The sequence below is a fragment of the Corvus hawaiiensis genome, chromosome 6 (assembly GCF_020740725.1).
Source record: "Corvus hawaiiensis isolate bCorHaw1 chromosome 6, bCorHaw1.pri.cur, whole genome shotgun sequence".
Lineage (NCBI taxonomy): Eukaryota > Metazoa > Chordata > Aves > Passeriformes > Corvidae > Corvus > Corvus hawaiiensis.
The window spans coordinates 23,268,847-23,296,775 of NC_063218.1; the positions used below are offsets into that span (position 1 = coordinate 23,268,847).

Genomic DNA, 27,929 nt, shown 5'->3' on the forward strand with positions numbered 1-27,929 from the left:
GATTTCTTCATGAAGATATTACATTGCTTTAAGGATTGTGGAGTACCCCTTCCTAAGAATAGTCTCATCTTACCAATGCCAATTGCAACACATTGAGACCAACATTTCCTCCTTCAGGAATAGCAGGTCTGGGTACACAGCACCCTCTTCAATCATCTTGTGAGCTTTCTAGTGGTGAGTGAAAGCACACATGGAACAAACCCGGCTAAACTCAAGCCATACACAGCTTTCCTACTCTTTTCTCATGTTCTCACCAACACGAAGTGCACTGCCCTGCTTTGTCTGCTGCAGCAGCAGGCACAGCCCAGGGAGGGCAGCAACAAGGACCTACAAAATGAGCAATTGAATATGAACTACAGATACAGTCACTCGAGTAAAGACAAACAAAACAATACAATCCCAGGAGCAGTGCTCAGAAATACATTCAGTCTGCTGTATTATACACCAGCCACTCCCCGTTTTTGTGAGACAGGGATACATCTGTTTTTTTCACTTATGCTCCCAAGTCCATTGCATCTGCAGGGGTAAAGAACATGCACTCACTCCATTACCTGGACAGTTCCCTTAAAACTCCGTTCCCCTGAGAGGCCATCAGCACTCCCAAACATAACCATAATCCCAGAATATTCCCTCTGGTTTTGGCCAGCTGCTTACCCCTCCCTCTCTATTTCAGAGTGTTGAATAGCTGTGAAACTGGGTGAAAGACCCTGACAGTCCTTGTGTAACCCCATGGTATGTAACTCCTAGTACAGAATACCTGTTTCTCTCCTAGTTCTGCCTTGGGGCAGAGGATATGGATCTGATCTCGTTCTTGAGTGTTGTCTTTGCTCAGTTCTGCCCAGGAGGAATCCTTCGTCCACATTAATGAGAAGGGGTTAAACCTCAAACCCGAGACTTTACTCCCACACACCCCCCTAATGTACAGCTGAGCTGACTGCAACTTCTGTGCTGAAGGGTGAAAGGCAGTTCCAATGTAGACATCATCTCTGTTAAACTGTTTCTTTCTCATTTAATGGACTACCACGGAGATCTAAATGGAGATAAAGTGGCAGGGCTCAGAGAACAGCCAGGATGCTATCTTTATGCAGCATGACAATGTGCAGTGGTTAATTAGACACCGTTAACCTATTTTAGCAGAGGACATAACTGGTATGAATGGGAAGAAATGTCCTTGAAATCTTTTAATGTCCACAGCTCTTGAGAGCTCCAGACACACTTGCGTCCTGCACCGCGCCACAGCCAGGCTCCAAGGGGTTCACTGTGCAGGATCGGAGGTTCTCATGCGGCCTGGGGAGGTGTGGGGGCAGGCAGCACAGCTAAGGAAAAGGGGAGGAATTACAGCAGCTTGCTAAAATGCATACGGAGGCGGCCGGACGGGAAAGCCCGGTATGGCGCGGCGGAGGAGGAGAGAGGGCTGGGAGCGCGAGCAGCCCGCTCGCCGGCCCGGCAGTGCCCGCCTCGCTCCGCCCGAGGCCGCGGGGCCGGGGCCGCTCCGAGCCGCGCTGCCCGGGCCGCCGCCACAGCCGCAGCATTGCCGGGCCGCGGCCGCCCCCTGCCGGGCACAGCGAGGGCCTGCGAGCCCGGGCTGGCCTGCGAGCCGCCGCGAGCGAGCACCGCCGCCACCGCCGCCCGCGGGCTGTCCCGGCACCCGCCGCCAGTCCCGACCGAGGGCTGATTTCATTTGACAGGGCAGCGGGGGAAGAAGTTCATCTGCCCTTGTGTGTTGGCCTATTTCTTGGCATGCCTCAACCACTTCTACGAATCGCGTGGAACCAGAAAGCCGCTCCAAGCTGCCCTTTTGCTGAAAGAATGAAACGTGGAAAAAAGGAGAAGGTCGTGATGATCAGAGATACATTTTGTTTGGAGACAGCAGGGCAATCAAAGGGCGGGCAGAGACGGGCTGGATGCGCAGGAAGCAAGTCAGCGGCTCGCGTTCTGCCTCAGTGCTTCCATACAAAACCACAACCCACCTCAACACTGAAGGCTTGGCTCAGCCCACAGGGAAGCACGAAGCCTTTTGCCTCTCGGGCAAAGACTGTAATTCAGGTCTAGGCCTGAGGGAGGAGGGGGAAAAAAAGATTTTAAAAGACGCTGTACTCTCTTGCTCAAGTGTTCCTTAGGTGCCCATCACCACAGTGAGTGGGCGGTGAGCTAGGAGTTGCAGCTTGTTCAATAGCCTAAGGCACAACTAAGTTATACATCCAATATGACACACAAGTGCTAACTGATAGTTCTCCGGGCTCTCCAAGTGTGGGTCTCAGTCACTGCTTGTTTGCTGTGGCACAGGAAAGGACACATTCACCAAGGCTGTCTGTAAATTATAACTGCTGCCCGTGCTGGAAAGCACCACAAGGCTTCTTCTCAGCTATTCCATTGCACCTTCCCTGGGGCTCTAATCTGTTGGTTTAAGTTTCCACCTTCTCTTCCTGGCCTGTGGCAGCATGGAAAAGCCAGGTTTTCCTTTACAAAATTACGGAGTTTAATCTTCACATCTCCTACAATCGAGGCAAGTTTTCCCATTGATTTCAGCATGCTATGAGCCTTTATTTTTGCCACAGGATGTCACCTCACAGCCCTCCACTTCCTAGCCCTGGAATGCATGGCCAGCTGTATCACCACAACGGGGTTTTGGGCAGACACACATTTTTTAAACTGTAATGGTCCTACCATCCACCTTCTGGCCCCTGTGTTTGCCAGACTGCATGCTGAACACACTGCCCCAGAGCATGACTCTGGATGAGGATGGATGCAGCAATGAGCAGGCATGCTCTGTGAGATAGGATCTAACAGACACTGCTGCTAGCCAGCGCCAGCTGAAATGGACTTGTGAGGCACTTAATCAATCTCTAGCTGAAGTGTTTTTGTTTCTCCTCAAGTCCTAATATGTGGGCTTACTTAACAGAAACAACAAAGGAGGAAAGCTCTGGCAAGCAGGACTTTAGGAACTGGCACAAAAGAACAAGCTGACAGAGAGTGTTCCCAAGGATCACTGAACCTCAGCCTACTCACTGCATCATCCCCGAAGCAGATGTTCCCAGGGTTCCCCCTCTCGCTCACTGGTAGAGAGCTGACCGGCAGAGCTGTTCAGAGCTCCCACTGAGCAACAGAAAAAACAACACTCAACACAAATTCCTGCTGTGTGGGAAAACAGAAAACAGTGCTGCAGTTTCTAGAGGTATCCACCACACATCTTTGGTCCCTGAGAACAGGGGCTCCTATCCAAGTGATCACGTTCTTGGCCTCCAGTAAGCACAAAGCCCAACTCTCACACCAAATGACTTGAGGTTACAGGAGCATTTCAGCTGCCTTTTAAAGAAAAAAGCACACTTCTGGATCCTCATGGTTACAGGAAAGAACTGACTGCTAAAGGAGACAGGAAGTGTATTTAAGCTTGTTTGGGTTTTTTTCAAACCTCACAATAGAGAACAATTCCATGATTACAAGGTTCAAAGACCTTTCACTCGTGACTGGCCTCACTGAAAACATTTATATGAAAAATATTAGAATTAGGTGTCTATTACTGAATGGTATCTTGTTCTGTCATCTGAGAGCAACAGCTTCTGAAAGACGGTACTTTAAGAACTTGCATTAAGAATTTGAGAATAGTAGAGGGGTTATATGGGGAAGGGGGCTGGGGGAGGGGGAAATAGGGCCAAGCAAGTAGATCAGGTCATGTCAGGTCCATTTCAACAGGTAAACTGCATTAAACTAGACTTCACAGCCAATATAGAGGTGACCTACAATGGCCAGACAAGCTTTTAGCCTTGGCTATGACAGATACAAAAGGGTTGAAAGTTGCATGTGTTCTTCAAGAAGGTTTTGCTATTTTAAAATAGAAATATTTGGGACAGCAATAATAGCATCCCCTAAATTTGCTGTGAAATTTCTTGGAGATGCAGAGAAATAAGGAAGAAAAATGCTTTGTTCTCAATTAAAAAAAAAAAAAAAAAACGGTCAAAGAGACTTCGCCCTGAGAATACTCTGCCACTTCAGCAGCTTACATGGACTGCTACCAGAAATGCCACACTGCTGTTCTGTTTTTTTCATGCAGGCTTTATTTCTAGGGGAGCAAGAAGCTGCAATCCTACTAGACCTTCCATTGCCCGGTACCTTTCCAGAAAAAGAAGTCAAAGAAAACTTCACTAACTGGGAAAAAATAAACAGAAATCTAGGTTAAAATTAAGAAAAAAAAAAAAAAAAAGGAAAAAAAAGAGAAAAAAATAGTAAAAAATACTGAAAAGAAAAAAGGGGGGGGGGGGGAAGGAAAAAGAAGAAGCAAAACTCCTTTTCCAGGCTTTTCTGAGCACTGCAAAGACAGAAATGGACATAAGTCTAACACTTTCCCCTTGCAGGAAATTCTTGCAAGTCACACTAAGCAGGTTTAAAAGGACTAAAAATCCCCTGTCACAGCCAGGGCACTGAGATTCGCAGGTGACTCTTCTGTCTTTTAGGGACTTTTCTTTTTCTGCCAGTTATCTTTACTGAGTCTAAACAGAAACACCAAGGAGAGCTCACCCCAGCAATGACATGAAGGGACAAGAGGACAGGAGCTTGTTAGCATTCCTGGAACATCCAGCCTATTTAAAAAAAAGGAAAGAAAAAGAGGAGGGGGCAGGGAGAGAGAGGAAAAAACCCACCCTGGGCCTGCACATTGCAGCTTACCGCCATCTTGATGTCCTTGATGCGTGCTGATGGCGTGGAGGTGGCTGGCACCAGATCAGCCCAAGAGAAGGAATGAGAAGCCAATGGAGATTTATGTGAGGAGAGTGAGATGGACAAGGTAAAATTGTCAGGAGGAGTTGTTAGAAAGTAAAATATATTGTGACAATTCCACTCCTGCCGTTCATCAATAAACTGACAGATCATTTAGTGTCAATTAGGAGTGATAGATGGACAAGTCCCCATGATCCTGGGCCAAAATTAATGGCTGGGAGGGAGAGGGTGATTGAAAATGACGGCTGACATTGAGAGGAAAGTCCTGAAGGTCCCCAAGGGGCCATTACTTGCCTCATTCCCTTGCAGATCAATGCAGGGACAAACCCAAAAACAGACACTTCAAGACAAAACTTAATCAGACTTCCTTTTCTTTCTTCTCCTTCTAAGTTGTGCCCCCTCACTTGGCAGCCTTGATCCTCTCTGCCTATACTCTTCACTTCACTGAGGACATCCGCAGATGGCTGCAAGCTGCAGAGTGAGGCTGACGTCTCCCATGCAGCCAGGAGTCTGGCTCTGCTCCTAACGTGGCAGGGTCACAGGAAAGCCCAGACTGAGACTCACCTCAACACTGCTGGATTGGGAGTAGAGGACAGAAGCAATGACACAAGCTTTCCCCCACTGTGCCAGATAGAGAAATTCATGAGCACTTTACTACTCCCAGCTGCAAGACGGGGATTGCTAGAGGTTCTAAAACCAGGCACTCTCAGGGGTCATTTCTTATAGAGAGAATACAGGATAGTTTAAGCCCATGTTTTTGAAACAGGAGGTTTTTAACTCTACTTATCTCTAGAGACCTTGAATCATAAAGCCCCTTAATCTCTTAAATAACTTTCCTCCAGCTCCAGGGAGGAACCACTGCCCATCCTTCAGAGCCTTAAATGGTATCTACACAGAGGCTGAATTGCCCTGTTTTAAAGGTCACCCCGACTGCATCCCCTTCCTTCCTAGAGGCACTTAATATTCACCTTCTTGCCAAATGCATTCCTGGACTCTGTACCACTGTACCACTTCTGTTCCAAAATACTTCAGCATGGTCATTTTCCTAAACAAGTTTTGATTATCCCAACTCTGTGTGGCCTATCAGTCAGAAAGGGGAAATTGCAGTTGTAGCTGAAGCACCTGTTGCTAAACTGCCATGATCCATGTAGAAGAAACGAAGTACATGTGCAGGCACTGGAAGGGACTTTCCTACTGAAAGCAACACTTTCAGTGTTTGCTTGCAGGGCCACCTGAAGCAAGCTGTGTTTATTCCTCAATGACCCTAGCTGCTGCCCAGAGCTGTAGGAATTTTACAGGGCTCATTGCAAGACCAAATGGATCAAGCACCCAAGTAAACTGAGTCCCAAGAAGCAAAGAAATTAAGATACTGCTAGAGAGGAAACTGGAAGAAATTCTATCAGGAAAGTCAGAGAGATGAGATCAGAGGATGTAGGAATTAAATGAATCATGGAAGCATCCCTGCTTTCTCAAATCTTCACCAATATACAAAACTGAGTTCCCTTTTCTTTTCCCCACTGGCAGGCACTTCGTGTGTCTTCCTTTTGATGCATGAGATAACCTGACAGCAAACCTCTGCTTTGCTTGTCACGATTGTCAGCACTGATGTCATTAGGGACATCAGCACAGCTTTCAGAACAGCACTTGGGCTCCATCCAGTGGTTAGAGAGCTGCTTCTGTAGCAAAACCCAGCTGTAATTACTGTTATTTATCTCAGCAGGCTACTGGGACCCAAGTGGCTGCCCAGGTTCTTGGCTGGTCCCCTTTCTGCTAATACTGGGGCTAGAATGTTGCTGGGGCAGCAATGAGACCGCCTCTTCTCACAGAATGATTCTTCTGAGTACATGTTTAACTAGATACAGTAGATTCAGGTACAGATGGCCCTGGTAGTATGGAAAAATGAATTTTCTGTCACTACTTTGCACCATTTATTTGCTGTTTGCAAAGGACCAGCCTGGGGGTTTACTCAGACACTTACCAGTGGTCCTCATCTTACCCAGATTTACAAAATGGGACTCCTAGAGATGACAGCTCTTCTACAAGACTACTGGGAGTGCAAAGTAACCTTCCCACATTTGACTTTTGAAAACTTGAGCAAAAGAGATAATTTTGATAGTTCTCAGCAATTTAAATATCTGATACTTGTAAATGCTATGGGAGCTCATGATAAAATACTGTATCTCACACACCATCCATGCTAATTAATTTAAAATATAATTTAGGTTGGAAAACTTTAAGAGTCCTCCTTCTCTTCCTATCGTGCAACAATCTGGGAGAGCAGCATTCTGATGGAAATAATCAGCAAGATGATGAGAATATTTACAAGTTTACATAAGCATGACATGAGCTGGGCAGATAAAGGACTAAAAGAGAGCACAAAGGTAGAAAAACAGGTTACAAACTAAATTCTACTCTAATATGTGCCAAATGGAAATAAAAAGAACAGTTTCAAGTAATCATTTCATACTGATAAGACTGTGAACTAGAAATTTAGCAGAAAAGTATCCCTGCAGGAAAAGCAACATATGTGCAGTTGTAACTGACTGAATCTGTCAGAAACAGAACTAAAAGCTGACTTCAAATGGAGAAAGAATAACACATGAATAGCTACAAGATCATTGCACAGTATCCCATCTGACCCACAATATATTTACACAACACAGAAAATGTAACTGTAGCCACTCTGCTCATCCTTCCTTTCTAAGTGAAAGGAAAAAAAATCAGATTTTAACATTGTCAGTTCTGAAAATCAAATTACTTCTAACAGAACAATTCCCAAGTGTAGGTTCAGTTACACTGGCAAAAAAGGGTTTAAACCTAAATCAGATATATCAACAGAAGCATGTTATTCTAACTCCATCTACACTAGTGAATTTGGAGCAAGTTAACTTGATGGGGTTCCAAACTGAGTCGAATTGGTTGAAAAGCTGTGGGGAGACAGAGCCTGAGAAAACAGAAACAACAAAGCTACAGCAACACTGGTATGACATCAGTCGATGACTCAGACTTTTCACATGGAGGCTTTACCCTGGGATATGTCACAAAGAAAGCCCTACAGGCCAGCATCTCAGACTTTTTTAAGGCAGAGAAGAAGAGAGATCAGCTTGGGGAGAATACAGAGCTGAACAAAAGAAAAGACAGGGAAACTAGTTGCACAAAATCCTTGTACCTCATATGACTGGAGAAAGTCAGAGCAAACTTCTTCATAAAATTTATTCCAAAAACCCTTAATACAAATGAACACTGTCAGGTATGACATATCACATGCATGATTGAGCAAGGGGCACATCTTGGTCTCATGTCCCCATGTGCAGATTCTCAGAGGCAGAAAGGTCTGCAACCCTACGTGTTCTGTTCTGCTTCTCCAGCTGAACTGCATCCAATGTCACATAAGCCTTTACTCCAGACTCCTACAATGCCTTGTAACCCGTGCAGTTGAGATGCTGGGGAAGCACCACCTACAGCTACTGCTGCAAATCTATAGGATAAAGCTAATGTCAAACAATGGAAAACATGGTAAAGTAGCACGTGGCACAGTGCTGTTACATTAGGAACCTGTTCAATGTCCTTCAGGGCACATTAGGCACAGCCCTGCATATGTATTACCTCCAGTCCTTCACCTAACCAACAACTATGTAACTTATTTTTCCTAAACAATTAAATTCAACCTCCTTGTCTGCTGTCACATTTCCATAAAGCTTCTGCTTGGTCCCACAAAGATCCAGTATCATTGGTGGCACTTTTTAATACCCTGAGGTGGATGCATCTTTGCAATGGCAATTTCTAGCTGCAGCCAGCCTATGAAAAATAACCATTATCTTGGTTAAACTGGAGAGCAACAGGAGTTCAGGCTGAGATCTTTATTCCAGTCTCCAGATTTCCAGACTCTTTTTCAGAGACAAATAGAGTGCTAATTTTCCCAGAAAAGTTCTGTTTTCCAGAAAGGCTAACCCAGAATACAGACCACCTTTCTCCCCTCCCAAGAAATACTGACTGTATAACAGGTTTCTGGATGTCCTCACCCATTCTCAGTTTCAGAAAATACATAGCTTTTCATAAATCAGAGTCCTCCAAAGTATATATTAAGACATATATACTTTTATTATAGGCCTTTAAGTACACAAGCAATCTCACACCACTCCATGGCTGAGCCGTTCAGCTCTGTGAATACGAAATACAGCATCAGCAGATATTTCTCAGCTTGGAAAACCACAAATATTTGAAAGCAAGTAATGTCCTCCCAGTCTGAACTGTCCTTTAATTTTCATACCTATTCTATTACCATGTCCAGACATTTCCTTTGTCTTACGTGTCCTTCATAAGCACCAGGCTTCTCAACATACGTTGTACAATTTGTATACTTTTTTCTCCCACCTCTTCTTCCTGACCATCTCCATCCATCTCCATTATACCATAACCCCATACACACATAAACATTGACAAATTTCACCTTTACTGTCAAGGCTGATCACTAAATCCTGATGTGTTCATTGCACTCTTGTCAGTGTGGTGCTGTCATGTGTCACTCTCCTGGAAAGGACGGAACCAGTCAAATCCCCCCATCCTTAGCTCCTGCATTTAACATGCTTATTATGTTCCTGACTCCTTCCAGGCACTGTACCAGGTAAGGAATACACTGCCTCTGGCAATCAGGGACATGTACACAGTTCTAAGCCTCGCCAAGTCAGTTAGCCAATGGAACCAAGCAAGAGCAATACTTCAAATGGCTTGAACAAGTTACATTGGTATTGGAAACAGAGACCATCTAAAAGAACCAGGAAAACTGTTCCAATGTCTGTGACAGCAAAGTCCAACTAGTGATGTTTCTTTATAGCACACCTAAGTCCCTCTTAATAAGAAAAGAGGTGAGGACTCACTTGGTAGGTGCCAGAACAGGATCATCTGCCCAGCCTCCTTGCCGGCGTGGTGGTTTAGGCGGTGGGACCTTTAATAAAGAGAAGAGACATGTTACAGACAGCTCCAGTCAAGGCAAAGTCAAGCCAATTGAGACACCAGGTCCACATACACTAATGTATAACACTTTACCAAATAATGGAGAGGTAGTATTTAAAATGCTGTTTATTCATAAAATAAAAGGAAGACATAAACTACAGGACAGGTTTTTAAGCATGTCTGTAAACAAAAGATGCATCACCCTAATCAGTATCTTGACAAATTTCAGGTCTGCGTGCCTTTGACTTTTTGAGGACACACAGTACAGCAGCAGACTGAGCCACAGAGGATGTGCTCTCCTGGCAAAATAGGGTTCACTGGGAACTTGTTCATCACTGTTGCCCACATATCAGTGGGAGGTATCACATTATGTCTTTCCTAGGGTACGAGACAGCATGTTTTAGACATCTTGTTTTAGATGAGGAATTGTTCCTAAGAAGTCTGCTTTTGTCCACTGCTTAGAATAGGAGGATAGATGCCAAGTTCAGATACAGTGAGCCATACCCAAACACTTCCAGAGTTACTTGGGATGAATCCCACCACTGCCACCACTGAAATCTAAAGGGGAAGTTCATCTGGAGCTTAAAGACATCCCCTGCTATTTTCTTGCATTGTCTTGTGTGACACTCTGCCACATGGCAAGAGAAAATGGGAATTCAGCTTGGGGCTTATGATGGGAATTTTCAAACAGGGCAATGAATTCCCACTATTTGGAAGCTACCTGTTGCCAGTTACAGTTTTGGGCTTGGTTCCCCCAGCCTGAGGCACTTTGTACAGCACGGCCTCCAGTGTTCTGCATGGCAGGCAATGATGAAAGCAGAGGCAAGATGAACCCAGTTTACATGGCTCCCAGTTGATGGTGCCCAGTGAGGAAAGATGGATTACAGGGACATGTGAATGGACCATCATGAGAAAGAATGATTGGGTAAAAGCTGTCCCAAAACAGAGAAAAAATGGTAACTGCAAAGGAATTGCGGAGGGACAGGTGGATTCCACAGCTTTTATTAAGAAAGTGAATGAGTGGGATGACTCCTGAGGAGTTTTGACTTCAGAGAGGACCTTGCATGTGTGGTGGGGTCAACCCTGAGCTAAAGGCAAATCACTTCTTGCCACAGATGAGGACAGGGTCGAGCTAACCCCTGATGGTAGGGGTCTCCCATGTTTATTTCTTGAAGTAGAAGCATTGTTTGTGAGTGTGGGAAATTAAGAGACCCTGCCAGGGGCAGCCTCTGCCTGCTGCAGGGAGGGGGCATGACCCTGCATAGCTCCCTGATAGGAGCAAAAATAGTCATCCTCCAAAAATAAACAGGGAGCAGGAATGAGGCAGGAGCTGCAGTCCCAAAATACCAACTTTCTTCGGCAAAGGGAGCACAGGAGGGCAGAGGGACAGGCAGGGAGCGTGAAATGCAGGAAACAGCCTCCTTATATGGGCTCATCCGTAGGGGACAGAGCTCAGTCGACTGGAATGACCATGTCACAGAATGTGAAGCCTTCAGGGGCCCAAGTGAATGGAGTTTTCTGATCTTTAAATGATCCCCCCAGATTCTTAAGATGCCAAACCAAAGAGGCTACAGTGCCAAAAAAGGAGCATTTTGAATTCAGTTGATCTGGACACACCCAGAGCCCAGGAAAATGCAGGAACACACACCACATATGGGTGTGCATGCCCACATAAACATGCCTATTCCCATTACACACACCCCTAACTCAAAAACACACTCCTTCCCACACAAACAACCCCCTTTCCCCTCACAGTATCCCTCTGAGAGCCAGCGAGCCATGTTTCTAACACACAGCCTCACAACTCCTCAGAAAGGTGCATGGAGATACACAAATGACACCAAAGAGCCTGGGCCATAAGGCTGAGGGAAAATGCACCATCTCTAGGGCATTTTAGTGCACCTGCAATTTAATTTACTCATCATCAAAACTAGCCCTCAGATCAAAGATAACTCAAGTGGGGCACACCAGATAAGAGGGTGATGACAATGACTGCCCCAGTCTTTGCACAGGGCATGACTCCAGGACATGTAGAGGTTTGATTCCAATGTCTTGCCAATGTTATAACGTGTTCCCATTGATCATACACACAGGGCAACCCTGAATGTATGTGAGACCCTGACAAACATCTCATATACCCCTACAGGTCTTTTATTCCTCTTGCAATAAATCAGGTAATTCTTTCTGAATTGCCTACAGGAGCACTAGCAATAGGAAAGGCAATGTTAACTGTCAGCTGAGGAGAAATAGCTTTCTTTGTTAGTTGCCTGGAAAGTGCTGTAATAAGGTCACATGCCACATACACTTTTGTCAAGTAAATAAACTTACTTTCATATACTTTCACATTTCCGAAACCTCAGCATAATTTACAATTGAGAATGCAATGTCATGTATTGCCATAATATGGTGACAGGTAGGGACTTTGCAGCTGCAAGCAAGAGCTCAAGGCAGAAAGTGGGATGAATGTCAACACCAGAAGGATCAGAGCACAAACAGAGTGCACAGTCATTCTGTAATGCAGCAAATGTGCTCCTAAATACGCCTTTTTGGTGAAAAAGACTGGGGGATTTAAATGATCAGAACTTGTTCATACCTACTGTTATACCTTAGGCAAGATTCATATGTATGTTCCCAAATGCAAAGCTATATATCCAAACCGTTTAGTGTTCAAAACACTGAGATTCCACCAGCTCCTGACAAGTGTTGTCTCTCAGCCCTTGCTGCTCAGTCTCTTTCACAACATTAACTAATCACTTACTTGCTGTGATTTGCCTTTCCACTTTGGTTTTGTCTGTTATTTATCTCCAGAAGATCTCCTCTACTTGAGTTTCTGCAGATTGCCCCTTTTTCAAGGAAAATTGCCATGGTCTGAGTTTTTTGGGGTTTTGTTGTTTTTTTTTCTCAAAAATTCAGCTCACCATTTTTGTGATGGCATTTTTCCAGTATTTCTTAGGCCACCTCCCATACCAACACTTTGATACTACATCCATAATCAGTATTTTATCTCCTCCTTTGAAAAATGACTGGCCTGAATTCCATCTCTCTTTCATTAAAGTAGAAACTCTACCTTCTTCTTTATAGTTTTTCAGGCCCTTTCTTATCAGACAGATGCAGAGTTCTAATTTGGCTTCCCCATTAAAGCAGAAATTTCCAGGCTACTTGTCAGATCACATCTGCAGTTCTGAAGGTGCCAGCTGGATGTTGCTTCCCTCATGGAAGCAACTACCCTGTGTCTCTCTGAATCCTGAAGGTCCAGCAAAGTTTCTTTTAGGACCTACCACAAGAGAGGTAGGTCATGGGCATGTTAAGTCCCTCAGATTCTCAGGTGGGTCTGGAAATACGGATTAATTTAACTTCATCAACATGACAACTCCTTTGAAACACTGAGCACTCTGTGCAGGGATGCAGGGACTCAAATGACATTGACAGTGTGCAACAGAGGACACACAATTCTTCTATCATGTCATATTTCTCCTAAAATACGTAGGATCTATAGGTATGTATATTTTCCAATATACAAACACGGTGAGATTTTCCACAGTACGCTGGTGTCTTGTTTTTGTCCAGTATTGCCCATGGAGTGGAAAGAAAGAAGTATGGGCAGTCTCAAGGATTCTCCTCTCCAGCAAGGTGCCAGAGGCTTCCCTGACTGAGGAAAAGCCAATCTCCACAACCAGGCGTGATGAATTAGTTTTGATTGTTGCCAATTAAGGAGCTGTAAGTCAAATAGCCCCACTGCTCCTAAACAGCCACATAAAACAACCTATACTCATCTCAGAGCATGTATGGTATCAAAAACACATCAATTCCAAGATCTGTGCAAGCCTGGGCTTTTTGCAAAGAATAACCCATCTCTGCTGGCTCTCTGATTTTAATGAATACCCTCCAAGGGCTTCTGCATGTCTTAAATACCTAGCAGAAAATACTGGATTTGCATTTCATCCACAAACTGTCCCTCTCACAGTCACTGACTTTACTAGAGAAAGTGTTATTGAGACAGAAAAAGTTCCTGGGGGGCTTCAAATACTCTCTGCCATCTATCACAGCAGGTAAAGGAGCAGTTCATATTGTTAACCAGATATCAAGAATTGATCTCCTAAAACAGTGACCAGCTATTTGTCAGCTGATGTGCATCTGTGAGGAAAGCTGTCACCTTTGCAGCATTTGGCACCTTAACCTGTCTCAGGAGTTACTGCTCTCCCCTGCAGGAAAACAGTGAATCAGCACACAACAATCTGATTCTCTGAACAAGGGGTCATCAGGTAGAATCCTCTCACAACCCATAGTTATAGGGAAGTGCCCCTCCAGCCCTCCTAGACACGAACATTTCTCAAACTGTTTGCTACTACTTTATGCTACATATGGTCAGACATTTTCCCATCCACCTTCCCACCTCCTACAGTTCTTTTGTTGCCTTGAGGTGGGTCCAGGAGCACCAGAGTATGAAATAAATGTGTGGAAAAGGAAAAGCTTTTAATAAATTTCTTTCTATGAGATTGTCCCTAATCCACCTCAAGGTAGACAAACAGGCAGGATATTACTAGAAAGGCTGGGAAACATGGCTGACTAGAAAAGCTGTTTCAGAAGATGTCATCAAAAGGCAAGGAGATAAGCTCAGAAAGCTGAAAATAACTGCCCTGCCGGTCAGCCAGTCGGGGTGCACGGGAGAGAGGCTGCGCAAGGCCTTGGGGAGCTCCAGGCCATGCAGTGCTGGGGCTCACACTGGGGAAGTTGGCCTAATTAGGGAACAAAAGTTCAGCTGCATTTTTCAGATTCCTCCTGGAGAATCTGGCCAACTTCCAGATGAGAGGTCCCCAGGAACAGGCTGAGAGTCCAGCATTTCTACAAGCAACCAGAAGACCTCTGGGAAAAAAAAGACGCAAACCCTGTAAAGTGGAAGTAGGTAAAAAACCCAGTGCTTGCTTGGATGCTGGATCCTTTTGGTGGAGGGTGTTTATTAGCATAATGCAAGAATCAAAACAGATGACAGCTCTGGGACACGGAGGGACAAATTCTCAGCCCAGGACGAACACGTAAATGGGAGGGCATTCACAATGTGCAATAGCTACAGGAAATTCTGCCTCAGAGAACCCTCCCAGGTTCTCAGAAATGCCAATTGCTTCAAGAGCTATCTACTGCCAGTCCACCCTACTCCCAACTGCATGCCTAAGAACGCAAAACCCTGGCAATGTGCCATACAGAAAATGCAGCTACCCCTGATGAAGGCTCCTCTACAAGCTGAAGATCACAGGGGAGAACAGGATGCTAGAGAAAAATATTGCAGTCAGACTGTAAGGTCTTTGGCAATAGGAAATTTTTGTTCCGGCCATACACCAACACTCTCTAGATCTTATTGCAGTGCAAATTGTAGATATAGAAATTACTATAACTGACTGCATTACAATTATGACTTATTAGGTCATGAACTCTCTAAACCAGAGTGGAAGGACAGTGCCCAAACCATTGTGATTATTTTTACACAAATAAGGTCTCCTGATCAACACTCAGCTGAGTACAGCTGGTGCTGGGTTCCTCACTTGCATGTTTCTAAGTTTCAGGGAATGTTGGGGAGAGCACTTGGGGGGTGGCTGCTGCACAGATCCAGACCAGACCAGACAATGGAATGATAGTTTGGAGCTGGGTGCCAACCACGGTGCAAGGGTAAGAACTGGGTCAGGAAAATACCGCTCTGATTAAAGGCCCTGATCATATCAAGCCCCAGGCCATGTCTACACCACAGGTGCAGACACACCTGCAAGCAGGATCCATGTGAGTCAGCTCAAGTCTGGAAATTGTCTTGTTTCAGGTACTTCTGGTAACCAAGCTGGTACCTCCCCAGGTAGAGTGCGAGTTGCTTCTCACCAGGGGATCTCCACATCATTCTGCACTGTATTTTAGGATGCAAGTACACTCACTCAAACAACCCCACCCAACTGGGTGACCTAGCAGTGTAAGAACACAATTGGCTTTATATTTCAGGTACTTATATTTTTTTTTATAGTTGCTCTTCCAACAAACATTCAATGAGAACAATTGTTCCTGACATGTTGTCTTAACCTAAAATGCAACAGCCCATTTTCCCACCCAAATGTTTTAAAAGCACTGGCAACTAGAACTACAAAAGGACTTCAGTGCCCCCTCTGGAAAGGTCAGATCTTCAAATCCTCCTTCCAATTGTTGCCTTAAAGCGTATTGTCTCTCAAACACCAAGTGATATAGAGCCACAGAGGCCAGCATCCACCTGTATAAGGGTCAGGAATCAGGTGCTGTCCCTGGTTTTAGTCCATGAAGGACCTTGAGACTACCTATGGCATGTCTACCAAAGCACAACTAGAGGATGAGGTCCCAGCTGGACTCATTCATAGTCTCCCAGCTGAACAAATGTCTTCCCACTCAAATGTTGTTACCTTCAGTTAGAAAGTCCTTCCCTACAGTACCAAAATTCTTTTGGCTCCATTTGCAAAGCAGAACAGCTTCAGGACAAAGGATTGAGAACCTTCTCAGTCTCAGAACAGCTCATAGCCTTGTCATTATATATAATATTCTCTACAGAGGTGGAAAACATTACTTGCTACATCTTTCTCAGAGAAGGAAGAGGACAATAGCATCAGTGTTTCCCAGCTTAGAAAGGAGATGGCCGGTTTAATCTCTTTGTCTAAAGCATGAGGTTCCAACACTGAAATGAACATCTGCTGATTCAGGACCTGGAGGTCTCTGAAGGCAAGGAAAAGCCCAGCTCCACTTCTGAAGGCTAGAAAACACAGGATGGGGATCAGGGTCTCTCATTCGTAGTGCAAGGACATGTGCCCCCAGAACTCTCAGAATGGGGCCAGAACTCCACAGAAGGACAGGCTTTCAGACACATTGCCATTCTCCACCACTCTTTACCATCCCAATAGATCCACCAGCCCATCCTGAGATTATCTACATACTATGCAGGCACCCAGTACAGGATATGGATTTTGTTATGAGGATAAGGCATCTAAATCCCCCTGTGGGTCTATTTAGGGAATATCCACAGTGCTTCTGCATAAAGCTCTAGCTTTTCTTTCAGTTAGGGACTAAAGAAAACTAGTGGAAGGACTTCTCCAAGGCCCTAAAGCAAATCCATGGCAAAGCCAGGAAAAGAACCCAGCAAAATCTTGGCTCACAACCACAGTCATACTCCTGCTTATTCTACCTCTGCAAATTAACTGAAATATTAGGATACACCCTTTATTATACCATTGATCAGCCTTACAGCCTTTGGCTAAATATCCCAGGCAGTCTTGGAAGGTGCAGCCAAATGAGTGATTCAGCTGGCAAAAATTCAGATGCAAGATGAGTGGTTTGCCAAAGGATGCAAAACAAATTTCAGAGCGGGCAGATGGCTGGAGGGCAGGACTTCAGCAGGTATGTTCACATCGACAACCCAGACGGGGCTGTTTGTTAGCATTCAGGCAGCTACAAAGTTATCTTCAGCACCGCAAGAGGAAAGGGACCAAATCCAGGAAGAGTTCAGATTGTAACACTCAGCAAAGCCCAAAGGGAGTTAAGAGAAGGGTTATATGAGGCATCAGCGGGACGAAGGGGCCAACTTCGGACAAATGATTCAAGAAGCCAAGTATTTCAGCTTGGCCAGGCAATGACTAAGGGAGGGATATACCACAATAAGATTTGAATCACACTTTATATTATAAAGTTCCACTAACAATTGATTTGGAAGAGACTTATGATACAATTTAGAGAAGTTTGTAAGCATACAGTAGTATTAAGTTACAAGCAGCCTACTGATCAGTCAGATTTCTGAACACTCAGTTAACCATTTTATACCATTTACAGACTTTTACAAATGGAAAAATACTATAAAGTGTGACTGTGATGCTTAAGAGCATAAGCCTGAATAAAGGACAGGAATTACCCAAACAAGAGGGTTTTCAAAGCAGGGATCCCCTAATAATAAGTAAAATCTCCTTGCCAGGCACCATTGCATAACATCCCTGAAGCAACAATTGTTCATGTGGAGGAGTCACATCAGTATAGTTATTTTAATGAAATTTAGCAGCCAGAAGCAAGAAGGCGCCTGTGGCATGTGACCAGTCAGCACTCAACAGCAGACCTTGGGAATCAATGATTCAGGGCACTGTATGGAGGTGGAATTAGTTCCAGAGAAATGACTGTAAGGACTGGTTCCAGCGAGGCAGGGGGGGAAGATTAGATCAATTATCAGTAAAAATTTCTATTAGGCAACCAGTCCCCAAAACTATACCCATCAGTGGGAGGTCTCTTTGCCTGATAAATGGAAAAGTGCTCTGGGCATAGTCCTGAACCATCCATCCCTGCCAAATAAACCCAGTGGATCTTTTTTACAATATCATCTCTTGCACTACCAAGAGAAAACTGAGTTAATCTGAATAGTCTGTACTCCTTGTGATGAGCATATCCTTCTGAGGCTAGAATTAATGAGATGGGTGATACGGGTTTCTTTTCTGGGCTTTAAATTTCACAGATGAATCTACTATGCTACCAGTACGGGAGTGGTCCTTCAGCAGAAGGAATTAAGAGCACAGGAGAGGGTGTTTTAATTGTCTTACATATACAGACAGCAACTCTAGGCAGGAAAAACTGGGCAACACCAATTCCATGGTTAGGAAAAGTGCAAGGCAATTAGCCCAAACACTTCAATAGAAACAGGTAGAAGTTCTCAAGTTGTTCTGAATGGGATCATCCTGGTTTCTAACGCTAAATGAATGCTGAGATGTATTTTAGTTTTGCTACAGGATCAGAAAGGATATGTGTATTTCTTCTCTATGTGTAATAGGAGCCTGGTAAGAAGCACTATGACATCCTATTAATACAGATCCTGACATTCAGTGCTGGTGCAATAAAAAGACTTATAGAAAATACAAAGGCACATGTCCTTGTTACTACTGGCTGGCCTTCTCCTCTGGAGCACCAGCAAGAGTTCATCATCCCTGAAGACAACTGTTACAAGAGCAAGCTAACCATACTGGACAGCAATCTAGGTTCAGTCAGGTTTTGTACTCTATTAGCTAATTGCTGCCCTGACTTCTAAATGAAAATAGAGCATCTTTCCAGTGGCCACATACACATCTGTGACCTCAAAACAAGATGCAGCAGCTGATAAGAGCAGCTGTTACAAAGATAATTAAAAACCTGTCAGCAACAGAAACAGAGGATGCAGGAAAGGCACTGCATCCGAAGCAAACTTTATATTATTCTCCAATACTAGAGTACCTTCTTAAGGTAGTCTCCAGACACATAACAGGTTAATCCTACTAGTCCCCTTCAGAGGAGCCAGCATCTACCTAGAAAGCCTCTAGTCTTACACGGTCAACTTTTTCCTGAGAGTCTTCATCCTAGAAGGGTCAGGAGGGAAAAGGAGAGAAAGAAGTTAAAAGGAAGCACTATGGAAGCTTGCACAAAATAGCTTGAAGATTGACATTTATGGCCATCCTACAGCACATGCTTTGCAACCTTATTCACTTGACAAAGCACAAAGTTGTTCCCACCATTGTAACATTTTATATCCAGTCATTTATGCATATACCAAGTGTGATACTTGAAGAAAAAAAAAAAAAAAATGTGAGCAAGAAGATACAGACTTAGTTCATTCTCCCTATAGCATGATAAAACCCAAATTATTCAGGTGTGTAGGATGCTAGAAAGATTCATATGGAGAGTCACTGCAGCCATGCCAGAGACCAGAATTGATGCTGGACCAGTCATACCAGGGGTTATACACTGTAGCAGGCTACAGCCCTTTTTTCAGAAGCTACTGTTTCTCAAGGCAACCTCAGATTCTCCCCGAGAGCAAAAGCTGTAGCAGTTAGCATAAGATAGGCAAAGCTGACAACAGTGTTAGCTTCAGCAGATGATCTTTAGCTAACACTGTAGTATAAGGGAGCAGCTTGGTTGTGGGGTAGATAAGTAACTCAAGAAATCAGCCTGTTAGTCACTGTGGAAGTTGCAAACTGGTCAAGAGCCTTTTAGATGAGCAGACTGTCAGCACCAGCAGTGGCAACAGCCAGGGCTGTTAGGCACCAAACGCAAGGAGGCAATTAAGAACCCAATAATCTCTATGCTATTCTAGAAATCACAGTGTTCAGAATAGCTCAGAGGGAGAATCTAGAGTATCCAAGATTGACCTATGACCCTATACCAGGAGTATGCATAGGATGGCTGGAAACACTCCACTAACCCACCTGACTTTTCTTCTGGACTGCATCATCTCTCCCATAGAACACAGAAGCCATGTGATTCATAAATTGCATATATCTCTGATGGAAGCAGTTTGGTATCTGAGTTCATTTTGTGTCTTTGCTGTCATTTGGTCTTATGATCTATGACAAGAGCAGAGGGAGCCTACATGCAGATTAGGGCAGCTGAGGTACAAAAATGTCCATACCAATGAGCAGCACAAATGAAACCAGATCTGCCCAACTGGTAAAAATCTGTTGGAAGTGTGTATCTGTCAGCCAGGGGCCTGCTTGTTCCCACAGCCAAAAGCAGAAAGGCTTCTGTGGGGTCCAACATGACCTAAGATTCTCTGGATGTACAGAGCCCAAGTGGTACAAGACTTGCACTAGCATGGAAGAAAATCCAGCTGGGCAACACATGTTGGGAAAGCATTTAAATAACCACTTCTTGGAGCAATCTTCCACGTGGGTTTCATCCTCAGCATTTTTTTTTTTTTTTAATTCATTTGGGTTAGGTAATGGAGGCCTATTGAAACAATGCCTGGATGTCAGCCTAAAGAATCACTGCCAGGAGTGTTTGTAAACTGGGTGGTGGAAGTCCAGATAGCTGTTTTGCAAAATTCACCTGTGGGAACATCCTTCCAGTATGCAGCGGAGGGGGCCCAAGTTTTTGTCTGTCTACATGGATCTCTGCTGAATAAGGTATTTTTTACAGCAAGAAATGCTTTTTAACTACCACCCAAGGACCACAACTACATAAGCAAGCTTATGAATACCAGCTAGGACAACAAGAGAAGAACATACTTTCACATGTGAAAGCACAGAGCCTTTCTCCAAGCTGTGGTAAAATATGGTGGAGAGAACCAGCAAGGAACTTGATTTTTGGGCACGCCCTGATATAAAGCCATTTTGTCCTACCTGTGTGGAAATACTCTCAAAATAGGGAAAACCTTCATCCTTTAGGCTGACCATTGCCTAGCAAAGCAGTCTCCACTCAAAGGATCTACAGAGTGTTGCCAGAGACACACTGGCAAAATCATACTGAGAATGTAAGAGGCAGAAACCAGGGAACTCTTGGACAACGTCCCAAGGGAATCACATCACTGTAGGATAAAGAGAAAATAGACTGTGGAAGTAGGATAACAGTAAAATATTTTTGCATACAGATTTCTTACAGAACAGCAAATAGTTCGCTCGTCCTGAGAGAAGAAACAGGAAAGGAAAAATCTGCTGATACATTTTTTAAAAAGGCTTTTCCACTCAGCTTTCCAAATCAATCTCATCAAGAACTCCAAACCTGGCCAAACAGCTTCTTCTGATGGATGTCATCAAGCCAGCATTCAGGCTGTTGGGTGCAGTGATGTTAGAGCCAGGAAAAAGGTTTGACTTTTATTCTATGAAAGTGTCCAGAAGTCCTGTTAGGATGGGATAGCAAAGATCTTTAACAGATCTCATTATATGATCTGTCCCTCCCATTATACAAATAACATGACTAGCTTGAGTTTCTCCCATTCTGTCAGAAACTTGATAGCATCAAGATGAGTAAGTGTACCACATCAAGCCAGGGGATGGGAAAGGCCTCTCAATGGAAAAAGAGATAAATTACCCCTATGAAATGTTTGAAATGTGGAGTTCTGGCATGCAGCAAGCAGATTTATCTCTAGGAATTCCCACTTACAGCATACTCCCCTGGGTGCCCAAGAAGCGCCTGCCGAATTGCCAAGGAGCTCTGAACACGCACAGCCCTTGCTGCAGGAGGGTGCCGACTGCACCAATTACAGCAAATAATCATGTTCCTTCTTGCCTGGTGAAATAACACACAGCTGCAGTGTTGTTTGTCAGTACTTGTACTTCTGAAAAGGCAGGAATGCTCTGCATGTCAGATGGCAGAGTGTGAGCTTTGTGACCTTTCACAAGCCCCTTCTACATCCGAAGATAAGGCAGGTACTTCCACACAGAATGGGAATTATCAAATAGAGATTTGGGCAGAGGAATTACAGATTTGCTGCTGTAGTTAAGAATATTCTTGTGGGAGACACATACACACAACAGGCGCTGAAAAAATACTAATCATAGTGTTTTCATAGAGGTTGGGGGAACTATATTAGGCTACAAGGCACAAGACATTACAACTATGCCCTGGGGAAGGGGGTTTTAACAACACATTTGTTGTATAGAGCAACTGGAGTCTCTTTTGGAAGAGAGAGCCCAGGCCAAGCAGAGAGCAGCAGTAACCTGATAAGATCTATGCTCCAAGTCAGATGATTTGCCTATTGACTTCGAAACAAAGATTTTTTTAATTACATTAATTGTTCACCCCTCTAAGTGAATTTCCTTGTAATAAGCCCAAATATTGAAACATGGATAGAGAGGTACTTTTTGCTTCCTTCAAGCAAGCTGCTCTGACTGGAAAACACTTCCTAGATGCTTCTCCATGTCATGAAAAGACCAGAACAATAGCACAAATGGTATGCTCATACCAGAAATTTGCAATGGGTGGAAACTGGGTGGATTGGCATGGGATTTAAAAAAAAAAAAATTAAAAAAGAGTAAAGGTGAATTAAACCAGTTTTAAAACTCTGAGGAACCTCTGAAGCCAAATCACCAACCTGAATGTGAAACTGCATATGAGGGGTCTGAATATGGCAAAGGTTTAAGACAAACATCTTTGTCTTCAACATTAGTAGTAAGAATAAAACCTTCTATGCTGAAATTAATTACACAGGGTCTACTCCACTACTGCCAGTTCCAGGAAAAAAATAAAAAAAGGACTGGGTTTTTTTTAATTTTGCATTTCTTTTGGGAAGATTTCTTACAAAAGTTTCAAGGTGACTAGATGGCTGAATGAGACATTCATTTTAACAGCTGACCCCAACACTTAACAGCAAGCCAAGGCCAAGCTTCCAGAAAAGTAAATGGTGATTGCCAGTCTAGGGTGATGGACAAAACAATATTGGTTCTGTTAAATGATCACTTTGGTAACAAATATGGTCATGTATAAAAAGCCTCCAATTTTGGAGCAAAGGAAAAGGCTGAGGGTTATTTATAGTGGATTTTGTCTTTCTTCCAGTAGCTCCAAGGTTTTCGATTAACACAAACATTTAACAACAAATATCTGTCTGAAGGGAGACTATTGACACAAACTATTCTTTCTGGTGGTTAAGACTCAGTACTAACATATTTGAATGTTGTAAGGCGTGGAAGTCCTCACCCTTCTGCTGCTGAAAAGCTCACTGCTTTCAAACAGAACACTGTAAATATTCCTTAGTCTTCTTCAGGGTTGCCCAAGGCCTGGAGCCCCTGTGATCTCTTCCCAGCTGTTGTAATGGCTGCAATGTGAGCACTAAGCACAAGCACACCTGCAGTAAGTTACAGTCCATCAGTTGTACCTCTACAAAATGCCCTGGTCTCTTTAAAACCAGGGAATCTGTCCATGAACTAGGATGGCCAGTTCCAGCAAGAGAACAATCTGACAGCGAGCCACCCTAATCTGGAGGCCAGCTAATGATTACATGCCCTTAAACCACCTGGTTTCTTTAAGACTTTCTTTACCTATGAGGTCCACAGTTACTTTTATTTCTTAAATTGTGTCTTCTGCACATTGCCTCACAGAATCCATCCTGAATGCTTACAGCATACCCGAGGGGTGAATGCATAGGTGGGAGATGATTCTCCGTCATGCCTATCAAAAGAAAAGAGCACACTTTCTCCAGAAAAAAAGCCTGCTCTATGAGGTGTTATGGTAAGCTAAGCTGTAGCAGTGCTATTTTTCAACAGCATTGCAGGGCATCAAAGGAAAAATTGCCCCCCAACCATGTTGGCAAAGATGTCTGGGACACAGCTACTCAGTGTAATAGGAAAGCTTTGTCACTGCACAGAGAATCAGGGAGTACTCACTCCAAGACAGAAGGTCCCAGGGCTCTGAACAGAGTAGCCTGAAGCAGAGTTGGTGCCAGGGTGGCCAGCAGAGCAGAATGTGTTTCCAGTTTAAAGAAGCTAAGAATATGGTATGCTGGAGACCATTGACTGGCATTGCAAAAAGTTAAGCATCACCTCATTTAAGCAAATATCACTGTCAACAAGCAAAGTCTGATGACCTGTTTATCCATCTGGTATGTGTCAGGGAGCAAAACTGGTATGTAATTTCTTGAGAGATGCTCCTTCTAGCAGGAGGTGCCTGTGGAGAAGCCATGCTAGTATCCAAGAGCAAGCTTCCAGGAAGAATTTCAGCATTCTGCAACACTAAGCAAAAAAAATGAATTGAAACAGTTCAGATCTATTTCTGGAATCTTGAGGATGTTGCCTCACTCTCCTGAGAAAGAGGGGTTCCTGACCCCCTTCTACCATTTGAAGATGTACTGATAGAACAGCCTCTGAACCAAAGTTTTCCTCCAAAGACAAGTGGGAGCTGAGTTTGCACATTATTACCCACAAGGAAAAGTCTCAGATGCTGCAAAGCTGGCTCCTAGCATGACCTTTGTAGCTGTGCACAGAGGAAAGGAAAAAGAGCCTCACTATACAAACTTGATAGAGACCATGTCAGATACTCTGGCTCTAGCAAAGCAAAGCACAAAAGTAAGGCATCTGTTTACCTGTACTCTGACTTGCTACCATAGATGGTGGCAAAACTGGTCACAAAATTATGTGCCTGCTCATATTTTAATTCTAGGAATTAAAATATCAAGAAGATATGCATGAACAGGAGGGACAGGCCCCAGTCCTGTATGATACTACTTCCCATACTTGACACATGAGAAGCCATAGCCCTAGATAGGACCCTGTGTGGAAACTATTATACAAAGGGCAACACCAGGAAAGGGACAGGGCAGTCACGAGTCCCAAATCTAAGGACAAAATTCAAAGCGCAAAACACACCATGCAGGAAGGAATCTCAGAAGAAATTAATAATTCTCCACTGGAGACACCAGCAGGATAACAGACAAGTCATCCTGACAGGACACCCACCTCTCCAAGAGAAGCAGACGGAGAATTCTTCCTGCTGAGATTTTCATCTCCAAAGAGGTCTTGGCGGGCTCGACGGCCCATCTTTATTACCTGTAGTACAGGGGGAAACACGAAGGAGCAGAGGACACACAGTTACTGACAAAAGCTGTTTCACTGCAGGCGGCAGAACGCAAGGCACGGCTCTGCCGTCGCGCCCCGCCCCGCAGCGAGGCGCGGTGCCCTCACAGCGCAGAGGCATCCCTTGCCGCAGGTGTGAGCCCCGCAGCCGCCTGCCGGCCCGCCCCGGCCGAGCTGCTCGGCCCCACCGGCGGCCCTCTGCTCGGCCCTTCCGCCGCACAGCAGCCGGGCCGCCGGCCCCGCACCCGCCCCGGGCCGCGAACGGACCGCGGCTCAAGGCCCCGGAGCCCCCGCTCGCAGAGGCTGGGCCCGGGCCCGCTCACCCCGGCGACGCCGCCCCGCCGCGGCGCCTCCGCTCGCTCCGGCTCAGCCTCCATCCGCCGCCGCGGCCGCCGGTGCTTCCGGCAGACAGCCCGCCCCGCCGCCCCGGCAACCGCGGGCACGGCCCCCGCCGGGCTCGGCCCCCGCCGGGCTCGGCCCCCGCCGGGCTCGACCGGCAGCCCCGCACCGCCCGGCTGGGTGGCCGAGTCGAGCACTCGGCGCCTGGCAGCCACTGATATATCCACCCCCCAGCAGTCTTAAAACCTTGGCCTAAGGGTGACACCAGTGGTGCAACACCTCATGCGGGTACTCTGTTAGCCCTTTCTGATTCCACCCGCGGTGGGGCAGGCCGGGAACAGCCTGACGCTCTGCCTTCTCCAGCTTTTTGCCGAAGACACTTTTTAAGTTCTCACTAAGGCAGATAATCCTAGCCTTACAGATTTGTCTCCTGATAAAGGCTTTTGCTAAAGTCTCCTGATGGCTTCTGATGCTCTTCCCAGTTCTCCCTGGCTCTCTAACGCAGCTTTCCAGATGGAGCTGCGGGTCCCCAGAGCCCACGGTGGAGGCAGTGCCAAGGATCAAATACAAGCACAACGATCATTACACACATGCTTCTCAACCGTGAGTTGTGCGGAGATTTCCACTGAGCTGTATAAAACGACCCCAGTCTGTTTCTTGGCTGGACAGATGTACAGATTAATTGTAAATAGATCTGGTTTTAGCTCCACGTGTTTAATAAACATTCAGTTTTCCAGTACTTTGTCCATTTGCCTATATTTTTTCCTGCTATCTCATATTCCTCACAATCTTTACCCATCCTCATTAGCCTAAATAATTTCTTCTGCTGCTACAATAAAGAACTGTACCACACCACAAACTACACTGTTAACACTATGCCATGATGAAAATTGACTCTAAGTCTAAACTTTTAAGCCTCCCAGGAATACCTTTTACTAAAGGCACCAGCTCTCACTCCATATCTGCTTAGCTTTAGTAGAAGCTCATGGTTTGGCTGAGAAACTTTAAGTCATCTAAATAAATTGTATCAAATAATTCTCCTTTTTTCCATTCCTTACTGACATGTTCAAGTACTTGTGCTGTGATGATCTAAGGATTAAGTGAAATAAGATTTGTGGGCAGAGGTAATAACTTTTTATGAGACCAACTGATACAGCTGGAAAAAACCACACAAAAAGGATTTCTGTGCCTGAAAGCTTGTGTGTTTTTTCCAGCTATATCAATTGGTCTAATAAAAGATACTATCTCCCTTTACAAACCTTGACATGTTCTAGGAATTCAGTAAGTGAGACATGATTTTCCTTTTTTGAAGCCAGGCTTGCAGGGCTTTATGAAATTATGATCTTCCATATACTTTGTTCTTCTCTTTCAATTACAGATTCAAGCATTCATGAGGTAGGGCAGTTTGCACCTAGCCCCATGCTTTGCTACCAGGGCCACAGGAATATGGCCCTGCATTTCCCAATTCTCACCAACTCCTCCAAACAGCTGCTGCAACAACACAGCTACACAGATACCAGGAGACAGAGGGGACTGTAGCTCTGGGGTTGCAGTACAATTACAACTGACCTTCTTGCTCAGAAAAAGAGCATCCTAAGAGGTGCATGATAGCATCCAGAGCAATGTCTGCTAAAACAGGAAGGCATCCCTGGGGCAGGAATCCTTGGGTAGGAGTGCACTGCCAGCTGTGCTCCCACACAGGTAGCTGGCAGGGTGATACTCCCAGAGGCAGGGCAGAGCCATATAGGGTGCCACCCTGGACAGACAGATTGTGAGGCAACGTGACCACTGCATTCACTTGTTTGGAACTGCATGCCCCCTCCAAGCTTCTCCTCATAATTCCCCTGGGTCCCCATCACAGACACTACACCTGTACTTTCCAGCTCCCCCCAAGACACTCTGCTGCTTGCTGCCTACCCCAGGGAGAGAAGTCTCAGGCCAGTTGAGGGAAGGTGTAGTCCATGTGCAAGAAAGAAAACGTGTAAGGACTTGGGGAACTGAGCCTTGCCTCAGAATTTTGACTTCTGATTTCAGAGATTCTCAATGAGAATTGAAGAGCAGATGTGCAGAAAGAATGAAACCTAAAATCTGTCCTACCTCAAGTCCCTCTGGACTCCACTTACTGCAATGGGGTTTGTCACCTACCCTGACACAGTTTTGCCTGCTTGGGGAGGGCAACAGGAGGAAAAGAGTTTTTGTCAATCATTTCATGTTGTGGCTAAAGTGGATTTTGCTTGCTTTAAGCATTGGGGTCACCTTTTCTGAACAGTTTAATTCTCCTCTGTCCTACTGGTGACACCATAGGCAGCATTTGACCCTGGGCCTAGATTAGCTCCACTCTACCAGCCAAGAAGGAGCCAGGTACCAGGACAAATGTCTGTTGTTGCTGTGGTTGCCCAAAGCTGTTGTTTTCAGTGCTTGCTTTCTGTCCAGTTCAGGTCTGTGGTGCCAGGGTTTCTCCTTCCCAGTGTAGAGTTTCAGGTGTATTCTCAGCTCTCAGTCTGTCTTACTTGTTTGGTTTTGCCCTCAATAAAAATCACACTACTGCCACCCCCTCTCAGGTGAACAGCAAGTAAGAACTAAGCAAGCATTCCTTTCACAGACAAGTTCTCACATCTAAGCATGGACTCTCTCCATCTGGTT

At 44.9% G+C, this 27,929-nt stretch overlaps 1 protein-coding gene across 2 annotated transcripts in view; it reads right to left on the minus strand.

Moving 5' to 3' along the window:
• IFT43 (intraflagellar transport 43) overlaps positions 1-25,330 on the minus strand; it is a 43,580-nt gene extending 18,250 nt beyond the window's left edge. The window contains exons 1-4 of one of the 2 annotated variants that reach the window (XM_048308188.1): positions 25,271-25,330; positions 24,831-24,920; positions 18,996-19,025; positions 9,591-9,658 (exon numbers count right to left, since the gene is read on the minus strand). In XM_048308188.1, coding sequence (XP_048164145.1) covers positions 9,591-9,658; positions 18,996-19,025; positions 24,831-24,920; positions 25,271-25,324 — 242 coding nt within the window. In that variant the 5' untranslated portion in view covers positions 25,325-25,330. The remainder of the gene's footprint in view (positions 1-9,590; positions 9,659-18,995; positions 19,026-24,830; positions 24,921-25,270) is intronic. The other variant, XM_048308189.1, reaches the window with a different exon arrangement.
• Positions 25,331-27,929: the final 2,599 nt, after the last annotated feature.